Source organism: Sus scrofa, chromosome 14 (assembly GCF_054392235.1).
Source record: "Sus scrofa isolate SSC_HxYL_T2T_F1_AM1 chromosome 14, Sscrofa_HxYL_maternal_Yorkshire_Landrace_v2.0, whole genome shotgun sequence".
Taxonomy (NCBI): Eukaryota; Metazoa; Chordata; class Mammalia; order Artiodactyla; family Suidae; genus Sus; species Sus scrofa.
Genome location: NC_139396.1, coordinates 83,629,251 through 83,650,146, shown reverse-complemented (window position 1 = coordinate 83,650,146; position 20,896 = coordinate 83,629,251). Strand labels below are relative to the sequence as shown.

The 20,896-nt window shown below is 53.9% G+C and overlaps 1 protein-coding gene across 9 annotated transcripts in view; it reads left to right on the top strand.

Annotated features, from left to right (window-relative positions):
- The window catches only part of RASGEF1A (RasGEF domain family member 1A), a 93,200-nt gene that overhangs the window by 50,688 nt on the left and 21,616 nt on the right, over positions 1–20,896 (top strand). For 6 of the 9 annotated variants that reach the window (XM_001926447.6, XM_021072778.2, XM_021072777.2 and 3 more), the window contains exon 1: positions 10,120–10,248. The exons of 1 other annotated variant lie outside the window; for it this stretch is intronic. In XM_001926447.6, the coding sequence (XP_001926482.3) occupies positions 10,231–10,248 (18 nt within the window). In that variant the 5' untranslated portion in view covers positions 10,120–10,230. Of the gene's footprint in view, positions 1–9,324; positions 9,576–10,119; positions 10,249–14,819; positions 14,843–20,896 lie in introns of those variants that run through there. 2 more of the 9 variants (XM_005670997.4, XM_021072780.2) reach the window with 2 other exon arrangements.

Sequence of the window (20,896 nt, the reverse complement as noted above, 5' to 3'; positions counted from 1 at the left end):
GCAGGGTCCTCAGGCTTCTCTGACCCTCCACACCACCCATCTGCCCTTGGTCATACTCTGGCTGGCAGGAACTGGTGTACCTTGTCTGGGAGCTGGTGAGGGTGCTCAGAGGCCAGCATCTCCAGGTGGGCTGTTGCCCAGCCAGCCTTGCCTCCCCCCAGGAATTCTTGGGAGGGGCACCACAGCCTCTTGTCCTGGTTTTAGCAAAAGAACACACAGTGCATTATACCGATGACAGAGTCCTTCATGTTCTTTGGAGAAAACTTGAGTGGCATTTGACAAGGATAAATGGAGAAGACAAAAGAGGACATGAGAGAATAGGCCAAGGGAGGCAGGCACCCCGATTAACATTTCAGTTTTGCCGGTCTGTTTTATAGGCACATGCACACACACAGGCACCAGCTCACAAGACACACATGCACACTTGAGCACAAAGCACACGTGCAAATACACAGAGATGCATTTTTTGCACTTGCACACAATCACATTGTGTCATGTTTTCTGCCAGATCAGCTGCCAAGGAGGAGCTGTGCTCCTGTGGGGTGCCTTATGGAAACCCGTCTCTGTCTTCTGTCTCTCCTTTCCCTACCAGTGACCCTGACACTCACACTGACAGCCTGTGTTACCTCTCAAGTTATTTTTGCAGATGGCACAGGTGAAAACTGATGACTTGGGGTTTTTGTTGCCACCAAGCAATTTGCTCCTTGTTGATGGGCCTTTCCTGCTTCTTCATTTGCACACCCCGGGCTCTGAGGTGGAGGCTCAGTGGGGTGTCACAAGGACCTTCACACCTCATCCTTGTCCCACTCGCTGGCCTGTTCCCCAGGCAGTCTTCCACTTAGGGGGGAGCTTCATGTGGGAAGGGGTCTTTCTCTTTACACCTCCTGCCTTTGCTGCCCCCACAGATACTTCCATTAGGCTCTTTGTGGGTGCCTGGTTTACATGGTGGTCCACCTCATCTCAGGGAAGTCACCTACCCTGGTCCCTGTCTGCCTGGTGCCCTGGCAGCCTCCTCCCTGACCTCCCCATATCTGGCTCCATCCTCTGGCCCCCACAGCTGCCTCGAGCCTCACTGGGTCCTACTGCCCTGGGCCTGCCCCTGCCCTGCCCCATGTCCTTTCTCTCCCTGAACCGCCCTCTCCTCTCTGTGCATTTGTATGGGCTGCCCCTCAGTCCCGTGGCCCTGCTTTCCAAGCAGAATTGTGATGTCACCTCCCAGAGTGGGGAATCCACATGTACCAGTGGAGGCAGGATCTCTGAGGATGGGTCCTGGCTGTTGCCCTTTTAGCAAGTTCTAGGGGAATCTGGAAGCCTCCCAGCCCAGAGTTCTTGCCCTTTTTCCCACCCCTGCATCTGTGACAGCTCCATGGTGCTGTTGAGTCTAGGTGGGGACGGTGAGCCATGACCATCTGACCTGCAGAGTCAGCACCTGAGCGCACCCAGGACATGATTCCAGGAAGAACTGCAGGAGACATGCCTATCCTCTAGGTTTCAGGAGGCAGAAGTGGACAGATGGATTCCTAGAAGGAAGCCTCTTGTGAAAAGACATTACCAATTGTCTGGGGCCCTAACGCACCTTCCAAAGGAGCACCTTCCTGCAGATGGAGATTCTAATTCTCGGATTATAGAGAAGAGACGCACATGTACCATCTGTACCATCTGATGATGTGTTTGTGCCTGGAAGCAAGGCTGCCTCTGCTCTGGCTTCCTGCCTGGTGGGAGCCTCCCCTAGGAAAACCCTGACCCAGGAGGCCGGGCTTGGGTGCAGCAAACATACGATCAGGGCAAGAGCTGCAGACCCACAGCTAGACCAGGACAGCCAGCAGATGGACCAGGGGGCCAGCCAGCATGGGGAGACATTAGAAGGGCTTCCCTCAACTGCCCCAGGGTCTCCTGGAACCCTTGGAAGAAGGCAGCTCTGTGGCAAAATATCTTTGAGAAATGCCCAGTCTGGTGGTCCCTCTGGAGCAGAGCTGCTACTTACCAGCAGAGAGCCAGGTCGCTGTCTGCTTGCCAGCCAGGTCGCTGTCTGTCATGCCATGCAGGGTGAGGGGTGCTTTTCCCTAATTCTCACAAAGGCATTATAAGGACCAGCACACCTGGCCCTTCCCGGGGTAGAGAGCCCAGTGCCCACCCAGCGTGGATCCCAGAACTCTGCTCTCTTGAAGCCCTGGGGACTAGGGCTTCCTTGGCAAGCACTGGCCTGAGGCCACACGATACCAGGCGACAGGCCAGCCCTGTGTTTACAATGCCTTGCTTTGCAGCCTGGAGCAAGTCCAAGTTCCACTCTGAGCCTCTGTCCCCTTGCTTATGAAACGTGGAGGCCGTGGACAGCCTGCCCTTGGTTTATGGGTTGGTGCAAACCCAGTCAGCAGCTCCGCTGTGGGGCATCAGCTCAGTGTTTGTTGTCATGGTGACCAACAAGGATGGGGCAGGTGCGGAGGCAAGTAAGCTGGGCTGAGGGCAGAGATGAGGTGGGCCAAGTGACTCCCTGTGATGGGAGTGGAAGGACAGTGGTCTGGGCCATTCTCTACACTCACCCTTCTTCTGGCCCTTGGGTGCTAATGCTCCTGGATGGCTGTGCACCTGGGAACAAGGCACATCTCTGAGCCTCAGTCTCCTTCCCTGTACAATGGGGGAAGGGGAAGCGCTAGACCAGGGGTCCCTCCCTCTGCCCTCATGCCTCCCCGACATTGTCCCTGAGTTGGTGATTATCAGACGCCCACCTCTCTCTCTCCACCAGGGCCGCTTGTGCTGCCTACACATCCTGTGTACTTTCTGCGTGGCCTACACGTCCTGTGTACCTGCCTCAGCCCTCCCCATTCCCCTGGGGGCATGCTTACAGTCCTCTCTGCCTCGAAACTGTGCGAGAACCAGCATCTACCCAGATCATATTCGGTTCTCAGCACCATCTTGAGAGAAACAACATCATGAGTCCCGTTTTGGGGTGGAGGACTGAGGCCCACAGAAGCTGTGACTTGGCTGAGGGCTGTCTGCTGGTGGCATCACGGCTCATGACATCACTGAGTCCTGTGCACTTCCTACTTCACCACTGCCCAAAGACCAACCACCCTCCTGGACAGAGTGGCCTGTGGCGTCCCAAGGCCACAGGGCTGCCCACCCTGATGTCACAGGCCTTCTGGAGGGCCCAGGCTTGGGATCTTTGTCCTCCCAGCTTGAGACCCTGCAGGACCCAGAAGGCTCACCTCAGCCCTGACCTTTGTGTGACCCCTTTAGGTCAGGTTCCCCACGGAAGGGCCTCCAAACGGGTAGGTCATGTTTTCTTGGTAAGAGGAAGGTTCTCTGAAGACAAGCGACACTGAGATGGACCAGGCCCTTCAATGCCATGGGTGCCCATCAGCCAAATGTCCAAGTTAGAGGAAAGGAAATTTCTGGGGTACAGCAGCAGGTGGGGTCTTGCCACTCTGACCCAGGGGGACTCTGACCGTGAGCCATCTGTTTGCTATGGAGTGCCTGCCGCTGGCAATGGCCAGGGAGGCACATCTGGGCTTCTTCAAGGGAAGGGGTTTCCACTTCCCCTGGGGGAGGACTCCCTCCCCTCCTCTGTTTCCAGGCACTGAATTCTGGCTGCTGGTCCCACACACAGATGAGAAAACAGCCTCACTCCAGAAGCTGGCCCGGCGAGGGAGTATTGCCCGAAGGGAAGCCTTGCCTGTGAGGAATTAACTTACTTCTTAGCAGGAACCTGAGTGTGGCCACTCTGAAGCCTTTGTGTGGGACTGTGGAAGGGGCCAGAGTGTGGCATCAGGCAGCACTGGTGGTACTTGTTCGCCCCTTCTTATCCTGACGCACCCCCCAGTAGGTTCCAGGGCATCATCCCAGAGGCTCCTGCAGGCCGCCCTGGGCAGGTGACTCCACCTCTGCCTGGTGATCTCCGTGCAGTGGGCTCTGGTCCATGCTTTGCCTCCCACAGCTAGACTGGATTGGTGGACACTCAGTGTGAAGGGGCAGAGGATGCAGGGGAGCATGGCCAGGGAAGGGCGCTTCCGGGATCCCCCTTCATTGGGAGGACAGGACCCAGATGTGCTCACGCCCAGGCCCCTCTCCCCGACTGAGGGACCTCACCTGGATGATGGAGGCCCCTCTGCATTTCCTCCCTCTGCAGAAGCAGAAGGCGGTCCATTAGCACTCTTTCCCAGCCCCCAGGATCCTCTGGGTCTGGTCAGACCCCTGGGAACAGTCCCCACCCAGCCCACCTGGTCCCTTGGTACTCCTGCCACCCACTGGTCCCCATGCCTAGTGGGGGCCGTGTGAGGGTTGGGCCAGGGGTGTGGAGCAGGGCTGCAGGTACCATGACAACCCTGTGGTCAGCTCAAGTTCCTTGTCTACCTGCTCCCTTCCCAGTCTGTTGATGGGACAGTGATGACAGGGCCCAGGGGCAATGAGAGGCCATTGGCCCAAGCGGTCTGTGCTGTTAGGCACAATTAGTTACACACTTGGTTACATACATGTGGCTAGTTACACACCAGGGCCGGCAGGCAACTCTGCCCTGATCTGTTTTGTCGGGAGGGCCACTGTCAAGGGCAAGCAGAAGCTGTGGGAAAAGTCTTGTGTAGGATCCTGCCCTGCTGGGAGCGATTTATTTAGGCAGAGAAGTAACCTCTGTGATATGAGGGGACCTCATAATGGTCAGCTGGCCCCCATTTTCCCTCCCTCACACATTTGCTCCAGCAGTGCCTAAAACCATAGTGATTCAATTGCTTCCAACGTTATTCTCCAAAAGGGAGTGTTAATGGGACAGTGTGAGGGAAACGCAGAGACCTGAAGGGTTTCCCAGTGGACATCAACTTGTGCTCAAGGTCCAGGTTCCCTGGGGACAGGGTCATCCCAGGAGAATCAGCACTTCCCACACCCCTCCAGGGCATCAGGCCATGAAGCTCACCGATTTGCGTTGGGGTGAGCGCCGCAGAGTGACCAGTGACCACTCAGAGTGCTGACTGGCCCTTGGGCCATACCGCATCCTAGCAGGTTCCTGCTAAGTCCTCTTAGCGGGGGCGTGGAGGAGACTGGAGGGGGTCTCAGTAGACGCTTGCTGAGTGTAGGCACCCGGGCTGTCTCCCAGGGCAGGCATAGAGCCCCTGGACAGCTGAAGCCCTCAGAACTAGAATCTGAGATGTGTCTAGGGCTCACCAAGCGCTCGATTCGTTTTGCTTCGTGTTTTGCCAGCCACCCTGTGAGTTGAGTGTCGTGAACCCTGCTTTATGCCTGGGACGTAGAATTCAGAGAGGCTCCTGCCTTGTCTATCACATTCAGGGCTGGAGGCCAAAGCTCCGCCTGCATGGCTTCCCCGGGTGCTAAGTGGCTGGTGGGATGGGGGGGTGGTCCCAGCTGGGCAGTGTGCTCCCTCGCCTTTGGTGCTTACTCCTGCACTGAGGACACCACGGACACCCTCAGACTTTCACCTGTGCCTGTCCCCTCACACTGGAACCCTAGCTTCTGAGGTCTTAGCTTCTACAGTATCTTTGTCGTGATGCCGGTCAAGGTCCCCAGTGTGGGCACTTGGTTCCTGCTTCCTCTGTTCTGTAAAATCAGTACCTTGCAATAGGTCACCTTCTACCCTCCAAAACGAAAACCTTACAGGTTGTACCTATTTATTTATTTATTTAGCTTTTTAGGGCCGCACCTGCGGTGTACATCGGTTCCCAGGCTAGGGGTCAAATCAGAGCTACAGCTGCCAGTCTATGCCACAGCCACAGCAAAGCAGGATCCAAGCTGTGTCTTCAACCTACACCACAGTTCACGGCAGTGCTGGATTCTTAACCCACTGAGCAAGGCCAGGGATTGAACCTGGTTGCAACCTCATGGTTGCTAGTCAGATTCATTTCTGCTACGCCACAATGGCAACTCCCAGGTTGCACCTTTTTAAAAGAAGGAGCAGGCATTTTTACTAGAGGGGCCTTTGGTCTTGAGGGGGAAGGAGGAGAGGGAGGCTGAGACTCCTGCACCCAGTGTTCCTAAAATGCTCCTTCCCCCAATTTGGCTTCTCTGAGTTATGACCCACAGCAGAGCTGGAAGGACCTTGGGGCTCAGACAGCTTGCCCACCCCACCTGGAATGCTATTCCTTTCTTTTCTTTTTTTCTCCCAACTTTGTGAAAAACAAAATGTTTTGAAGTGTAATGTACATACAGAAAAGTGCTTGAATCATAAAAGTTGTCACTCAGTGAATTTTCATGGGGCGAATGCCTGAGTGCCCAGGACCCAGCAGCCCCCTCGGATTCTGATGTTCTTTGGCACTTGGGTTTTTTTGCTCTATGGGGTGGTGGTGAGTCTGCTCCTTGTGTGCGGTTGTCTTCATGCATTCTCATTACTGTGGGGTGTGCCATTGAGTGGCTACCCCTCCTCGCCGTGGAGGGCAGCAGGGTGGTTCCCAGTTTGGAGTCATCATGAATAGTGCTGCTGTGAACACTCATGAATGGGCCTTTTAGTGTGAGTAGGTAAGCACTGCTGCTGGTCTACACCTTGGGAGGGATTTCTGGGCCTGCATGTGCTCAGCTTTCATAGGCACTATTGAACCGTCTTCCCACGAGGCCTTACCGGTTCAGCTCCCCTCTCAAGCAGCTGGGAGTTTCTCTTGTGCCACATCCATGTCAGCACTTGGAATTTTCTGCCTTTTCATTTCAGCCATTCTGGTGGGTGTACAGCAGTGTCAACTGTGGCATTAATTTTCCTTCTCCTGATGGAAATGAAGTTGAAACACTTTTTTCTTATGTTTAAAACCCTTTTGGATACCACCTTTTTGATAAAGTACCTCTTCAAATCTTGTGCCTATTTATTTTTGCCCTTTTTTTTGGGGGGGCGCACCCGCAACATATGGAAGTTCTCAGGCTAGGGATCTAATCGGAGTGTAGCTGCCAGCCTACACCACAGCCACAGCAACACGGGATCTAAGCCGAGTCTGACCTACACCACAGCTCCTGGCAATGCCGGATCCTTAACCCACTGTGTGAGGCCAGGGATCAAACCCGTGTCCTCAAAAACTAGTCGATTTTGTTATTGCTGAGCCACGACAGGAGCTCTCTGCCTATTTTTTTTTAAAGTTAGATCTTCTAAGTTTTTTTATTTGTATGAGTTCTTTATATATTCTGGATATTCTATCTTCACATGTATGCATAGAAATACATACACACACATTCATTCAACAGATAGGAGCCAAGTGCCCCCCCATATGCAAACATGTCACAGCCTGTGGGGTACAGCAGTGAACAAGCGGACAAATGTATTGCATTCACGGAGCTCAAATTCTCCCTCGAAGAGACTAACAAATAGCAAGTGGAAAGGATACGGCAGACTGAAGTAGTCATGGGAAGAAAAGTTCCGTGGGACAGGAAGTGTGGTCGTGGAGGTTAACACTATAAATACGTCACTGAGCACGAGACGTGTCAGTAAAGACACAAGGGGGAGAGCCTTGCAGACACCAGAGAGATGCTGCACACAGGGCTGGGTGTGGGTGGGGGAGGCTAGCAGAGGGTGAGTGAGGGGTGAGTGGAACAGTGGAACAGGTTTCAAATAGGGGCAGGCCAACAGGGCCTGCAGGGCCACCAGGATGCTGGCTTTCATTTCACTGAGCGTTCTGGGCAGAGGAGGGATGGGACCCCACCCAGGTTTTAACAGGGACAATCCAGCTGCTGTTACAGGGACAGTCCAGCTGCTGTGTTGAGGCAGAACGGGTGGAAGCAGGGACACTAATTAGAAGCCTGTAGCAGTAGGTCCAGCCTTCTGTCCCAGTTTCCTGTCTGTCCCAGGTGTCTGTACTTGTGAGGATGTCCAGGGTCACTGTCACCCAGAATCAGGCTTCTTTGTTCTTTGCTCAGAGCATCCTCTCATGGTCATGGGATGGGTGTACTGTTCCTGGCCTCATGTCTAGCTCTCGTCATCTGGGAGCTTCTTCTTTCCAGAATCCCCCAGCACTTGTCCACTGGCCATCCCACACCTGGTTCTTTCTCTACTTTCTAAAGCCAGTGCTGGCAGGGGAATGGGGTTCCTGTGTTGGGCCCCACAAGCTCTCCCCACAGCACCTTGTCCTCTGCACGCAGCAGCAAGCAGGGGTCAGCCCTGGCACACCCATCTCCCTGCCTCCTTGGGCACCAGGAAGGATGTAGATGTAGTCCCGGGGACACACAGGTATGCTGAGGTCACACCTGTGAGCAAAGCAGAGAGAGCACAATCTGTGCCTGCAAGGACATTCCTACTGCAGAGACAATAGGTAGAGGGTCCCCCTTCCTCCTGGGGAAGCACCTTCCTGATCAAGGTCTTTGGGGATACTGGTGAAATCTGTGAGTAAGCAGAGACAGGAAGGCATCCTGGGGCTGCACATTGGCTCAGTCACCTCCTCTGGGCTGTAGCATCTAGAGAGGCAGAGGGGAGGGCTTGCTCTAGGGGTAGGTGGCAGGAGGGGTTTAACTTCCCACATGGACTTCATGAGACAATGCTGTGGTCACCTCAGGGTCCAGATGTCCTGCAGACTCTGGGGTAGGACTGAGGACTGCAGAGGTAGGTGCCTGGCAGACTTCCTCAGGGAAAAACTGCAGGCCTTCCCCTCTTGGCACTCTGGAGCTGTTTGAAGGGGTAGGGTGGCCTAGCAGGTGCAGGTCCCAAGGGCTCAGGCTGGTCCTGGTGCCATAAATCCCCTGCAGATGCTGTATGAGCTTTGATCCTCTGGCCTAAAATGAGATGCAGAAGCAGTGGGGGGAGAAGGACAATGTGAAAGCCTGGGACAAAGGTGGGGGGGTTGCTAATGTGCCAGCAGCCTGCAGTCCTGGCCATTTCTGCTGATGATAAACCCACCTACCCCCGACCCCAGCCTGCCCATAGGAGCTGTACAAGTCTGTGCAGTGCTGAAGCAATGACACCTGGGTTCTAGTCCATGTAGAGAAAGTGGATGGGGGGCAGACCTCCAAGAGAAGGACACCTGTCTCCAAACTCCTGCATCATCTTTGGGGGAGGCTGGTGAATGCACTTAGCACAGCCTATAATTCCTCAAGACAGAAACAGCTGTCAATCAAGACTCAGTCTGAGGGCCCAATCTTGCTACTGGTGAGAGAACTGGCAAAGGAGAGTCACTGGGAGAAGAGATGGCCCTGTCAAGGCTGCTGGAGGTAGGGTGGGGTGGTTGTCAGAGGCATCCTGCGATCTGTCTGGACACTGATATGTCACCTCTCTCCATCCCAACCCCAGGGCTTGCTCTCAAGCTCGCCTAGAATCCTGCCCTGCTCCCTCTCCCAACGCAGCCTCTGGGCTCTCTGGTTCTAGATCTCCTCGAGAGGGCGCTCTTCCCTCAGTCCACCCTTTCCATTCAAATTCTCAGAGCCCGATTTCGGGCAACGCAGGAACCCAGTGGAGAGGAACATCAGTCACCTGATAGGATTCTTTCTGTGCCTTGGGGCTCTTGGGGGCGAAATGACAGCCTTAGTGTCATGGGCCAGGCCCGCCCCACGCCATGTCTTAGATTAGTCCTCCCACAAAAGCAGCTGCTGTGTCCCTTCACTCAAGAGAATGGACGGACAGAGAGTTCCGTGGGACGTTCGAGGCCAGAGCTGTGTGGAGCGAGAGCCCGGTAAGTGGAGGCATATGCTGGCTAAGCACCTGCCATAGCTCTATAGTGGACACCTACTTTGAGGTGAGGTCGGGGAGGGGGAAGAGAGGCTCGAGGGAGGATATGGTCTCAGGGGGCTCGTATCGCAGGGTGAGCTGGCTCTCACCAATACGACCGCGGCCATCCCGCGCTAAGCACCGACCCTTAAGGCGCCCCTTCGTCTAGTGGCGCACCCAGCACCGACACTGTGTCAAGGCGTCCCAACTGACTCTACGGTCCGCGTCCCCTGTACTCTTGGCGCCCCCAAGCCCAGCGTTAGATCTGAGCGCCCTGCCCGCGCTGCGCCCCTTCCCGCACCCAAACCCCTTATTCCCCGGGACCCTCCAAGCAGCACCCCGCCCCCATCCTTTCCCCGCCCTCCCCTCCGCACTTTCTCCGCCCCCTGTGCCACGCCCCACCCAGACCCCTAGTGTTCCCTCTCCCTGGACCCGCCTCTCCTCGGCCCCGCCCTGGCCCCGCCCCGCCCCGCGGGAGGCTGCAAGCGGGTGGAGGCGGGCGTGGGGAAGTCCGCGGGCTGGGCCCGGGAGTTGAAGCTGCCTTGGCGCGCGGGGAGAGGAGCAACGGCACGCGGGTCGCCCTGGGCGCCGGGGGACAGCGCGGGGAGGAGGCAGCCAGGATGTTTCTGGAGCCCCAGGTAGGGCTGTCTCTCGTGGCAGGTGAGGGGCGGCGCGTCGTGGAGACGGTGACGTGGACGAGCTCGCAGGGCAACCCTTTGGTGTCGGTAGAACCGCGGGGCAAAGCGTTCTTGCGCCGCCGAGCTCTGGAAAGGGTGCTGACCTCCCGGCCATCCCGACCAGAACATCTTCTGTCAGGCCACTCCCTCTGTGTGTTCCCACCGGGGCACCTGCTGCCAGGTGGGCTGTGCCCAGGGCTCAGAATGGATGGGCAGCTCAGGCTGCCACTGTCTTTCCTGGAGTGGCCTGCTGACGCCAACGATCCTCTATGGCTGAACGGGCACCTGCAAATCTGGGAGGGACAGTGTGGGGTGAACAGCAAAAGACAGCAGCTCCAGCAGCAGGGTGGGCAGGTGGGTGGCTGCCCTGGGACTGGCACAGTCACGCTTGTAAGAGCCAAGAAGACAGTGGATCCTTTTCTGGACTTGAGGACACCTGTTTGCCCTGGAGGAGGTGCGGGGAGAGGAGGTCTGTGGGCAGGTGGGAGGTGTGTATGTATGATGTGTGGGCGAGAGTGAGAGTATGTGAAAATGTGGGCATGTTTATATATGGTGTGTGTGAGGGAGAGGGAAAAGCATAGGCATATAGGGGGCAGGGCTGTGCCTGTGTGAGCCCACAGATAGATGTCTGTATATTTAAGGAGCGTGAGCTCTAGGTTGGGGCTTTGAGGGGTAGAGACCCCAAGGCGAGGGGCAGCTTGCTTTCTACAGGAGAAGCTGAGAACCCATCCTGGAATTAATCCTGAGTACGAGGCAGTGTTGCATTTCCACAGCTGTTTATTATAACCCTCCCTTTGAAACAAGCGGGCAGTTTAATTCAGGTGTTGAGGCTCTAAGCTGTCTCAGCAGGGACTTGGGACCTCAGGTTCAGTGTAGATGGGGGCCACCAGGCTGTGCCCAAGAAGCAGGACTCATTTGTTTCTTGTTCATTCACTTATTCAGCGCACATTTATTGAGCACCTGCTGTGTGCTGGCATTGTAGATACACCACAGTCTCTGTCCTCCTGGAACTTACTTTCTAGCAAGAGAGACCGGGAGGGAAAAATCACAATCAGTAAGTGAAATGTGGGATGTTACATGGTGGTAAGTGCTAAAGAGAAAAAGTAAAGCAGGAAAGAGGAGTAGAATGTATCAAAGGTGCATCAGGTGGGATCGTTTAGGTTATCAGCAGTAACCAAACAACCCCCAAAGCCAAGGGCTTAGAACAGCATGGTGTAATTTTCACTTATCTGCATGTCCATCATGAGCTGGCAGGGCCCTGATCCAAGCCTTTCTCACTCAGGGACCTGGGCTGACAGGTCCCATGGCAGAGAGGGAGAGAGGCTCTTCCACTCACATTTTTTTTTTCTTTTTAAAAAATTTTTAATGATTTTTCCCATTATAGTTGATTTACAGTGTTCTGTCAATTTTTACTGTACATCAGTGACTCAATCATATATATATACATATAAGCATGTGTATGTATATATACTTACTTTCTTTTTTTTTTTAAACGGCTGCAACCACAGCATATGGAAGTTCCCGGCTAGGGGTTGAATCGGAGCTGCAGCTGCTGGCCAACACCACAGGTGCAGCAACACCAGATCCAAGCCCCATCTGCACCCTATGCCTCAGCTTGCAGCAATGCCCAATCCTTAACCCACTGAGCAAGGCCAGGGATTGAACTGGCATCCTCAGGGACACTATGTCAGGTTCTCACGTACTGAGTCATGGTGGGAACGCCTGCACTCACATTTTTTTTTTTTTTTTTTTTTTTTTTTGTCTTTTTGCCATTTCTTGGGCCGCTCCCGCAGCATATGGAGGTTCCCAGGCTAGGGGTCTAATCGGAGCTGTAGCTGCTGGCCTACGCCAGAGTCACAGCAACGCGGGATCCAAGCCGCGTCTGCAACCTATACCACAGCTCACGGCAACGCCAGATCTTTAACCCACTGAGCAAGGCCAGAGATCGAACCCGCAACCTCATGGTTCCTGGTCGGATTCGTTAACCACTGCACCTTGATGGGAACTCCTGCACTCACATTTTAATGCTCCAGTTCCGAGTGCCAGGCGTCGCTTATACTCACTGCTCTTGAGCTAGATGAGTCACATGGCTCCACTCACTCTCACTAGGACCAGTGATGACAATTCTGCTCAGCCTGGCAAGTGGGGGTCCAGCTTGTATGGTGCCAAGCATTATGACTACCAGTGTGGGGCTGCTGTTTGTACCTCGGGTAGGGCGGTCGGGGAAGGCCTCAGCCTCCCTCATCTGATGGAGGAGAGAGAGGAAGATTAGTGGCAGTGGGAATGGAGGGGCACAGCTGGAAAAGGTCACGCAGGGCTTTGAAAAGGCAGCCGCCTATGTGTTCAGAGACCAACCTGGAGGCTGGTGTCAAGAGCAGAGCTGGTGAGGGTAAGAGGACAGTCTGGCTAGCACAATAGCCCAGGGGCTCAGACCAGGGAGGGAGCAGTGGGGGAGGAGAGAAGGGCTGATTGGACCCACTCTGAAGGTAAACCAAGAGGCCTCACCATGGTGGAGATGGGGTGCCAGTGATGGAGAGGAGGCAGGCCGATTCCAGGAAGGAGAGGCAGGAAAAATGCAGCTGGAGCAGGAGGGGGTGGGCAGGAGGCAGGGTTTGCCAGAACTGAGGTGACATCACCTGATAGTGGGTGGGCAATATGGAGTTTGGGGAAGGTCTGGCTAGGGGTGCTAATTTGGAGCCCCAGCTTTCTCCCTCCTGCGGGCCCCTGCCACCTCCTGGTCACACAACCTACACCTGTACCTGCTGGCTCAGGAGAGGCTGCCCCAGGCCCCACGCCTCCATCTTGCTGGGTCCCCCTGCTGCTGGGGTCAGGGGGAGCTTCGTGTGAGCTCCACCAGGGGAGGCAAGGTGAGTTGAGGGAGCCACAGCATTGTGTGTTGGCCTGGCTACTGTCTGAGGTTCAGGAGCACTGGGGACAGTACCACCTGTGGGTCTCATACCCACCAAGTACAGGGACTACAGTGGTGCAAGGGATTCTAGGGCTGGGCTGTCTGGGAGAGCTATTTAGGGGAGAGAGTCACACATTGGCTTTGGGATGGGTAGGGTTTGACCTGAGAGATGGAGTTGAGCTACCCGTGGAAGCTGCCTGCAACCTCTACACCTCTAGGCTCCTTGGGCCTTGCCCTTTAGGGAGCTGCTGGTCAGTGACCAAAAGAGAACTGGGTCTGATGGGACTGTGGTTTCAGCCAGGAGACCTGTTTTATCTCCCTGCTCTTTCATCTCCTAATCTGTTGGAAAACTCCAGCTCATCCTTGAAAGCCCATCTTAGAATCACCTCTTCCAGGATGCCCTCTCTGACTTCTCCCTACAGTTAGTTCCCCTACCCTCCTGCCCCCTCAGCACCCAGCATAGACCCCTAATACTGAGTTTCTCACACTGCACTGTGATGTTACTTCTGCCTCTACTGGCAGACGTTGCTGTCCACAGGTTCTCCTGTTTCCAAGTGTGCCGCACAGGTCAGCAAGACCTCAGGGATGTTTGTTGACTGAATAAGTGAGAGAAGGAAGAAACAGACATGAGGGCTGGAATGGCCTATGGAGACTACCTGGTTCTGTTTTCTTATTTTACACCTGGGGAAAGTGAGGCCCACTGGGGCTGTGGTTTGCTGAAGTTCAGCCAGTGCGTCAGGGGTCAGAGCAGGATACCTCTGCTATGCTAGGTTCTGGGCTGCCTGGAACCCTGTGGGTTCCAGAACTAAGGGATCCCAGAGGCAGACAGATTGGAGGTGACAGGTGATTGGCCAGATGAGAGCATGTGGACAATGGCCTGGGGTTTCCGGAGGAAAGCAGCCTGGGGCCTCCACCTTGTCTCTTCACTTCTCTCCTCTCTGGAGCTCTGCAGCCCCCAAGGGCTCTGGCTGTAGCCTCACGGTCACTGGCCGACCAGTGGGGTTTCTCTGGCAAACCCAGTGCCCTGCGTCTCAGCCTCCAGTGGAATAACCCCACCCTCACTGTCCCACTCACACCGCCTGCCTGCCTGGGGTCCAGCCCACGGCATTTCCCAAAGGTCAGTGTGGCTGTCACATGAGCCGCCACCTGCCCGTGGTGAGAGTGAGTCAGAGGACCTGGGTCTTCTTTAACCCTCATGCAGTCACTGTTCCAGTGACACAAGTGGAAGCTGAGACGCTGAGGTCTAAAGCAGCACCCCGAGCAGAGCAGGAGGAGCCGACCTTCATTCTGGGGCTGGCCGACCGCAAGCACCAGGGCCCTGGGCAACATCCTTAGAAGAAGGATGGGAGGTTCCTAGAGGTGCCTGCCCAACCCAGAGGGCAGAATGGTGTGATGTCGTGGGTGTGTGGCCAGGAAAGGAGGTTGTGGGCCACGTGGCTGACCTGGGTGGCAGGGCAGCCTTACGGGGGACAGCGTGTCCCTGAACAGTGGCTAGGAGACCTACAGAACTGAGAGGCCCCAGGCACCTGCTCGCACACACACCCGTCCCCCCTTCGCCACCAAATGAGCGTAAAGGCAGCACTCCAGGTGGACTGAGTCAGGCTGTCTTTGGCGGTGGGGACACCTATACCCGGGGAAGATAGATAGGTAAGTTATTGATCTTATAAAAATGTCTGTTAGGGAAGTGGTAATTAAACTCTCATATTGGTTTGAACAAATATTCAATTGGACTCCCTGGAAAACCCGAGTGAATTTAATTCATTTCTAATGTCTTTTTAAAACATTTTCTTATCTTATTGTGTTTTCTAAAAGGTATAAAGCAGCTTTAAATAATAGCAGTTGTCCTTGGCTTGATCTTCATTTTAATGAGGAGGACTCCAATGTCTTCCTGTTAAGTCTGAAATTGGCCCTAAATTTCAGATAGACATTTTTCATCATGAAGGACCCTCCATTCCTACATTAATTGCTGAGAGTATACACCAAGAATATTCAGTTTCACCCAAGGCTTTCCTTTATCTAGCAACATCATCAAATTCCTTTCCTCCTTGGACCTATTAATGTGTTGACTTATTAGCTTTTCTGAGCTAAATCATCCTGTTCCTGGAATAAATCCCACTGGGTCAGGCTCGATTGTGGTTTGAAATGCTGCTGGGTTCATTCTGCTGATATGGTGCTTGGGGTATTTTCATCTATATTCATAGGTAAGAATTTATACATACTTTTCTATTAGGGGAGGTATTTGTCACATTTATAAATCATGGCTATGTTAGCTTCATAAAATGAATAGGAAAGCTTTTCAACACGAATTGTATAGTTGAAATAGTTTAAATATCATATAAAATTATCTTACTCTCCAAGGCTTGAAATAATTCATTTTAGAAACCAGCTCAGCCACAGCTTGCTTTTATTTTTCCCTGAGGTTTAGTTGGCTGTCACCTTACTTAATTTGTACTATAGTTATTGGTCTTTTTGGGTTCTAAACATTTTTAGTCTATTTTGGTTATTTATATTTTTCTAGATAATATCCCAATTCAAAGTGCTTTCAGACCTTTTAGCACAGATTTGTATTCTCTATTCTTTTAAAGTTTCTTCTCTACATCTGTGTTTAGAGTCCCTTTTTCATTTCTAACAGCTCTCTTTTTGCATTTCTCCCTCCTCCTCGTCATTCCTTTCCTCCCTCCCTGCTTCCATTCCTCCTTTCCCTCTATGCCAGCTTCTTTCATTCCTTCCATCCTTTTGTTGATTAGAATTGCCAGAGGTTTGTCTTTGAAATTTTTCTTTTTAAAAGAAAATCAGCTCTTGAATGTTATCAGCAACTTCTACTGCCTTTCTTTCCTTATATCCACTAATTTATCTTTTAGTAATTCCTTTCTGCACTTTGCTTTAGTAATTCCTTCCTCTACTTTGCTTTGCATCTGCTCTTTTTAGCTTTTTGAGTCAAGTGCTTAGTTTGTGTTTGTGTTCTGCTTATTAAAAATATATTAAAGTCTATGAATTTTTCTCTGGGTACAGCTTTGGCCGTGTTGAATTTCACAAGAAGTTTCCTTATAAGGCTTGTTTTGCTGCAATGTCTGTAATTGGAGTTTTGATTGCATCTTGGACACAGACATGATTTAGGGAAGTTTTTCTTTATCAAGTGGGTGAATTTTTTTGGTTCATCATGTGTTTATTAATATCCAGGCACATCATTCTGCCACCTGTACATTTCCATTTGGGGTCTTGTTGGGGGTTTGTGGCTGATATGATGTATGAACAATATGGATGAGTGCTCTCAGAGAGAATAGGCCTTGCTGGTTTTAGTTTATGGTATTTCACATAGGTTTCTCTTTAGGTTTCCATTTCCACGGTCTCCGAGAGAATGCACTACAACATTTTCATTCCTTTCTCCCACTCCTTTCTGTGGGTCTCAACCACTTGTTAGGAATTATAGAAAGTTCTAGTTTTTCTGCCTGTCTCTGGTCCATGAAGAGGAGCTCCCTGCACTGGGGCACCAGACCCATTTCCTGGTCACTGTGGGGCAGGCATGTTCTTGGTGGTTTGCTTTTTTTTTTTTTTTTTTTTTTTTTTTTATCTTTTCTAGGGCCAAACCCACAGCATATGGAGGTTCCCAGGCTAGGAGTCTAATCAAAGCTATAACCGCCGGCCTACACTGCAGCCACAGCAACGCGGGATCTGAGCCGCGTCTGCAACCTACACTACAGCTGATGGCAACACTGGATCTCTAACCCACTGAGCAAGGCCAGGGATTGAACCTGCAACCTCATAGTTTCTGGTCAGATTTGTTTCCACTGCGCCACGACAGGAACTGCTTTTTATTTTTTTTCGTGTGTGTGTGTGTGTGCGCGCGCATGCGTGTGCACACGCGCGCGCGCTTTTCACTTTCAACTCTTAGCAGAAAGAACCAGCCTGCAGACCAGGGCCCACGTTGTTCCTGGCTCTGCCCTACCAGACTGTGTGGTCTCAGGCTGTCCTTAGCCTTCTGAGCTACATTGCATCTGGAAGTGGACAATAATGTCTTGAAGGGCACTCTGGGGACATAGGATGGCCCAGTAGGTGGAAACCTCCTGTGACTATCATCTATTGGCAGTGACACTGCTGGGCTCTTGCAGGGAGGGCCCAGATCTGACTGCCCAGAACCAGGGCCCTTGGAAGCATATGCACAGCTGGCCCTGCAACCCTGCCCCGACCCCCCCACAGTGCTGCACCCATGGGCCCCACCTTGCACACTGTGGGCAGGTGGCTCCTTCTGGGCCACACCTTGTCCATCTCACAAGGGGCCCTGGCCAGCTCCACTTGCCTTCACCTTGCACTTGCCCGCCTTCTCCTGAGCCTGCGCTGATGGTCCTGGGTTTCATGTCAGATCATGGCGGTCACACTCAACAGGGTTCAAATTCTGGCTCCCCCACTTTGCAGCTATAAGGCCTAGGGCTGCTAACTTAGACCCTTGGGCCTTTGTACCTTTTCTGGAAAATGGGATGACAGCTGCCATGCCAGCAGCGTGTGCAGGGCGGGGTCTGGGGAAGTGAGTGCCTGGCCCGGGGGATGGGAGTGTGGGCTTGGAGGCAGCAGTGTTGCTGGTACTCCTGGGGGCTGGCCAGGTTCTACCACCTGATTACCAGTCCCCAGGGCCAGGGGACACAACACACATAGCAGGAAAGCTGCTTGTGCAAAGACAGTGTGCACAGGGAGCGGGAGATGTTTTTGTTGGAGGGTCAAGACACGTGTCCTTGGTCCTGTTTCTGAGAGGCTGTGGCCACTGGACAAGGCTGTGGCTGTCTGGGCCCAGCAGGGAGCTGGGTGCCCGCTGCCCTCCACCCAGGGGTTGACACACAGAAACCTCCAGCTCCCACCGTGCAGCGGGATCCCAAGGGCGCAGCTCTGGGCATCTGCCAGGAAGATGACAATTCAAGCGAAGGAAATTGATTTTTATTTGTTTTTAAACACAAAGGAAAATCATTGCTCAGCCTAATTAGATGTCATTTAAAAATAAAAGAACTGTACATTCTTTTTCCTGTACCCTGGCACCCCAGGCAGCCTGGGGGGCGGACTAGAGGCTGCCTCTCACTCCTGGAAAGGCCTAAGTGTGCTTGTACCACCCACCCCCCACCCCCTACTCCATCCTTAGGGGCCCAGCCTCCCAGCCTTCCAAGGACGCTCAGCTCTGACCCAGTCCCTTGTGGTCCTGCTCACCCACTGCCATGCCCTGCCACTCTTTGGGGTCCTGCCTGGCTCGTGGCCAGTGCGGGGGGAACCTGGGTCAGATGCTTCCTTCTGGAACCTGGGATCTTGATGGGCAAGAGCTCTGGCCACTGCCCCCGATTCCGCTGCATACACTCAGCAGCAGTGGTCTTAAGTGGATGCCCAGTACAGAAAGGGGTCCCAGAGGCGCAGTTCCAGTTGAGGTAGGGGTCTGCCCCCTGCCCTTCCCCCCTGAGCCCACCCTTCTCTGTGGCATGTTGCAGAAGGGTTACCAGAAGTGATGAGATTGGCTTTCAAGTTTATCTCAATTTACACTCTCGCCTGTCTGAAGCTGTGCCTAGTGCAGCCTCCAGGAATTGAGAGTCACCCACCCACGTGCAAGAACGTACGATGATCCCTGTGGAATCCGAACCCAAAGGGGAAGGGCGGGAAAGGGTAGGCACAGCAGGGCCCAGGGGAGGCCCTGGCACCATCCCCTGCCCTGAGGGCCCTGTGTGGGAAGCCAGAGTGCCAGCAGCCCACCCCTGCAGGGAAAGGGCAGGGATTTTCTAAAATCCTACCTGCTCCTCCTTGGGCCTCTCAAGACTCAATAATGGGATGGTTATTGGTGGACAATGACATTTTGTCCCTTGAGCAGCCACCAGAGGAAGCTGACTGGACAGAAAGGGAGAAAAGAAGGAGGAGAAAACCCAGACTCGGCAGAATCTGTGCTTAGGAGTGTGAAGAGGAGATGGCGAGATTCCTTTAGTCAATTCAAATAGGATTTGGTAATAGGGAGGAATTCAGAAGGGGAAGAAAAAAAAATGAATCATGCATCTGTAACAAAGCTTTAATTGTCAGCCTCTCTTGGAGGCCAAGCCTTTGTGGAGAAGGCGCCCGAGGTGCTGTGTGGCTCTGGTTCCCATGGCAGCCGCCTCCTGGCTGGAGACCGGCCTACAGCCCCCACCAACCCCCTGCCAGGCCCCAGGACCGCCCCGATGGCCCAGAGGGCATATGAAGGTCAAGATGGCTCTTCCTTCTGGCATTTGTGAATATGATTTCTTGAAGCTTGGTTTATATGAAAAATGTCACCCCTCACCCTCCAGCCCCCAGTGCCTACTGGGCTGGGAGGATGGGAGCTGAAGGGTGGTCCCATGGCTCCACTTGTAAGGATGGAGCCAGCCATGCCCTTCCAAGGACTTCTCTGCTGGCCAGGCCACCAGGGGTACAAGAGTGAGGACTAAAGAGGCCCCTCCACAGAAACTTGTCACCCCTGCCGTTCCCTCCCTCCCCTGGGCAGGGGCCGAGCAGCTGCCCCTAAGACAGAGCCCCCTCTGAGCCCCGTGTGCCAGGTCAGGGCAGTACAGCCAGGAGGCCAGTGAATCTGCCTGCCTGCAAGGAGGAGGCAGCTTCTCTGCACTTTTTCCCTGTCTGTAGCAGGGGCCCAGGGCTGTCTAGGGTGTGGGGAGGGAAGAGGGCCCCAGAGGTGGGACTAGGAGAGGGCCAGCACCAGCCCCCATAATCTGTGTCTGGGAAAGCAGTGGGTCACCTGGTGAACAGGTGTCCCACGTGCCTTCCAGTGGCCTGCAGTTCTGACTCTGCCAAACCCAGCAGGCATTAAGCATGTCCTGAGCATGGTGGCCTCACGCTATGCTCACTACTACCTGGTAGTGCCATTTTACAGAGGAGGCTTCCGACTTAGCTCATGGGGCGACCAGGCCTCACTCCCAGCCTGCTGGATCCCCCCAGCCCATGTTTGCAGCCAGAGCCTATCTTTAGCGTGTGGCCCCAGCAGAGAGGACTAGAGCTCTCTGGAGCTTAGGAGAGAAGCATTTTAGCCTCAAGTTAGGAAGATCTGAAGGCTGGGGTTTGGGGAGGGCAAGAACAGCCCCGGGGGGAGCATTCTGCTTTAGGCGTGTCAGAGTTCAGGCAGCAGCTGCTCTCCTGACCCTCTCTTCCTCCTCCTCTTCCTCCTCCTCCTCCTCTTCCTCCTCCTCCTCCTCCTCCTCCTCTGGAGCACTGACCTCCATCTAACCCATCATATCATATTCTTATCTGTGTGGTCATCATGCAGGCCAGCTCCAGCCTCCTCCAGGGGGGTCAGTAGGGACAGAGACCCTGTTTTTCTCATTGGTAGATCTCCAGTGTGCAGGCAGGTCCTTGGCAACATTTGGAATGAATGAATGAATGAATGGTCATGGGTCAGTAAAGGAGTAAGGGCTCTGTGGAACACAGCACCTCCAGCCCCACCCCGGTGCAGATGATAGCAGAGAACAAGGCAGTTGGTCCTGAAGGGTGAGCGGGTTCATTTTGCAGACAGGGCAGGAGACCCAACCTCAGCTACCCCAAGGTCCCCAGCAGAGCTGGGCTTCAGTGTTGCCGGCCCTGGTCCAGAAGAGCCAGCACGAGTCTCTCCCTAATTGTGCCTGTGAGTGTTGATGGGGCTCCTACCCTGCTCCCACCAAGGCCGGATTTTTCTGGGACTCAAATAAAATCAGAGACAGCCCCACGAATGCACTCGTT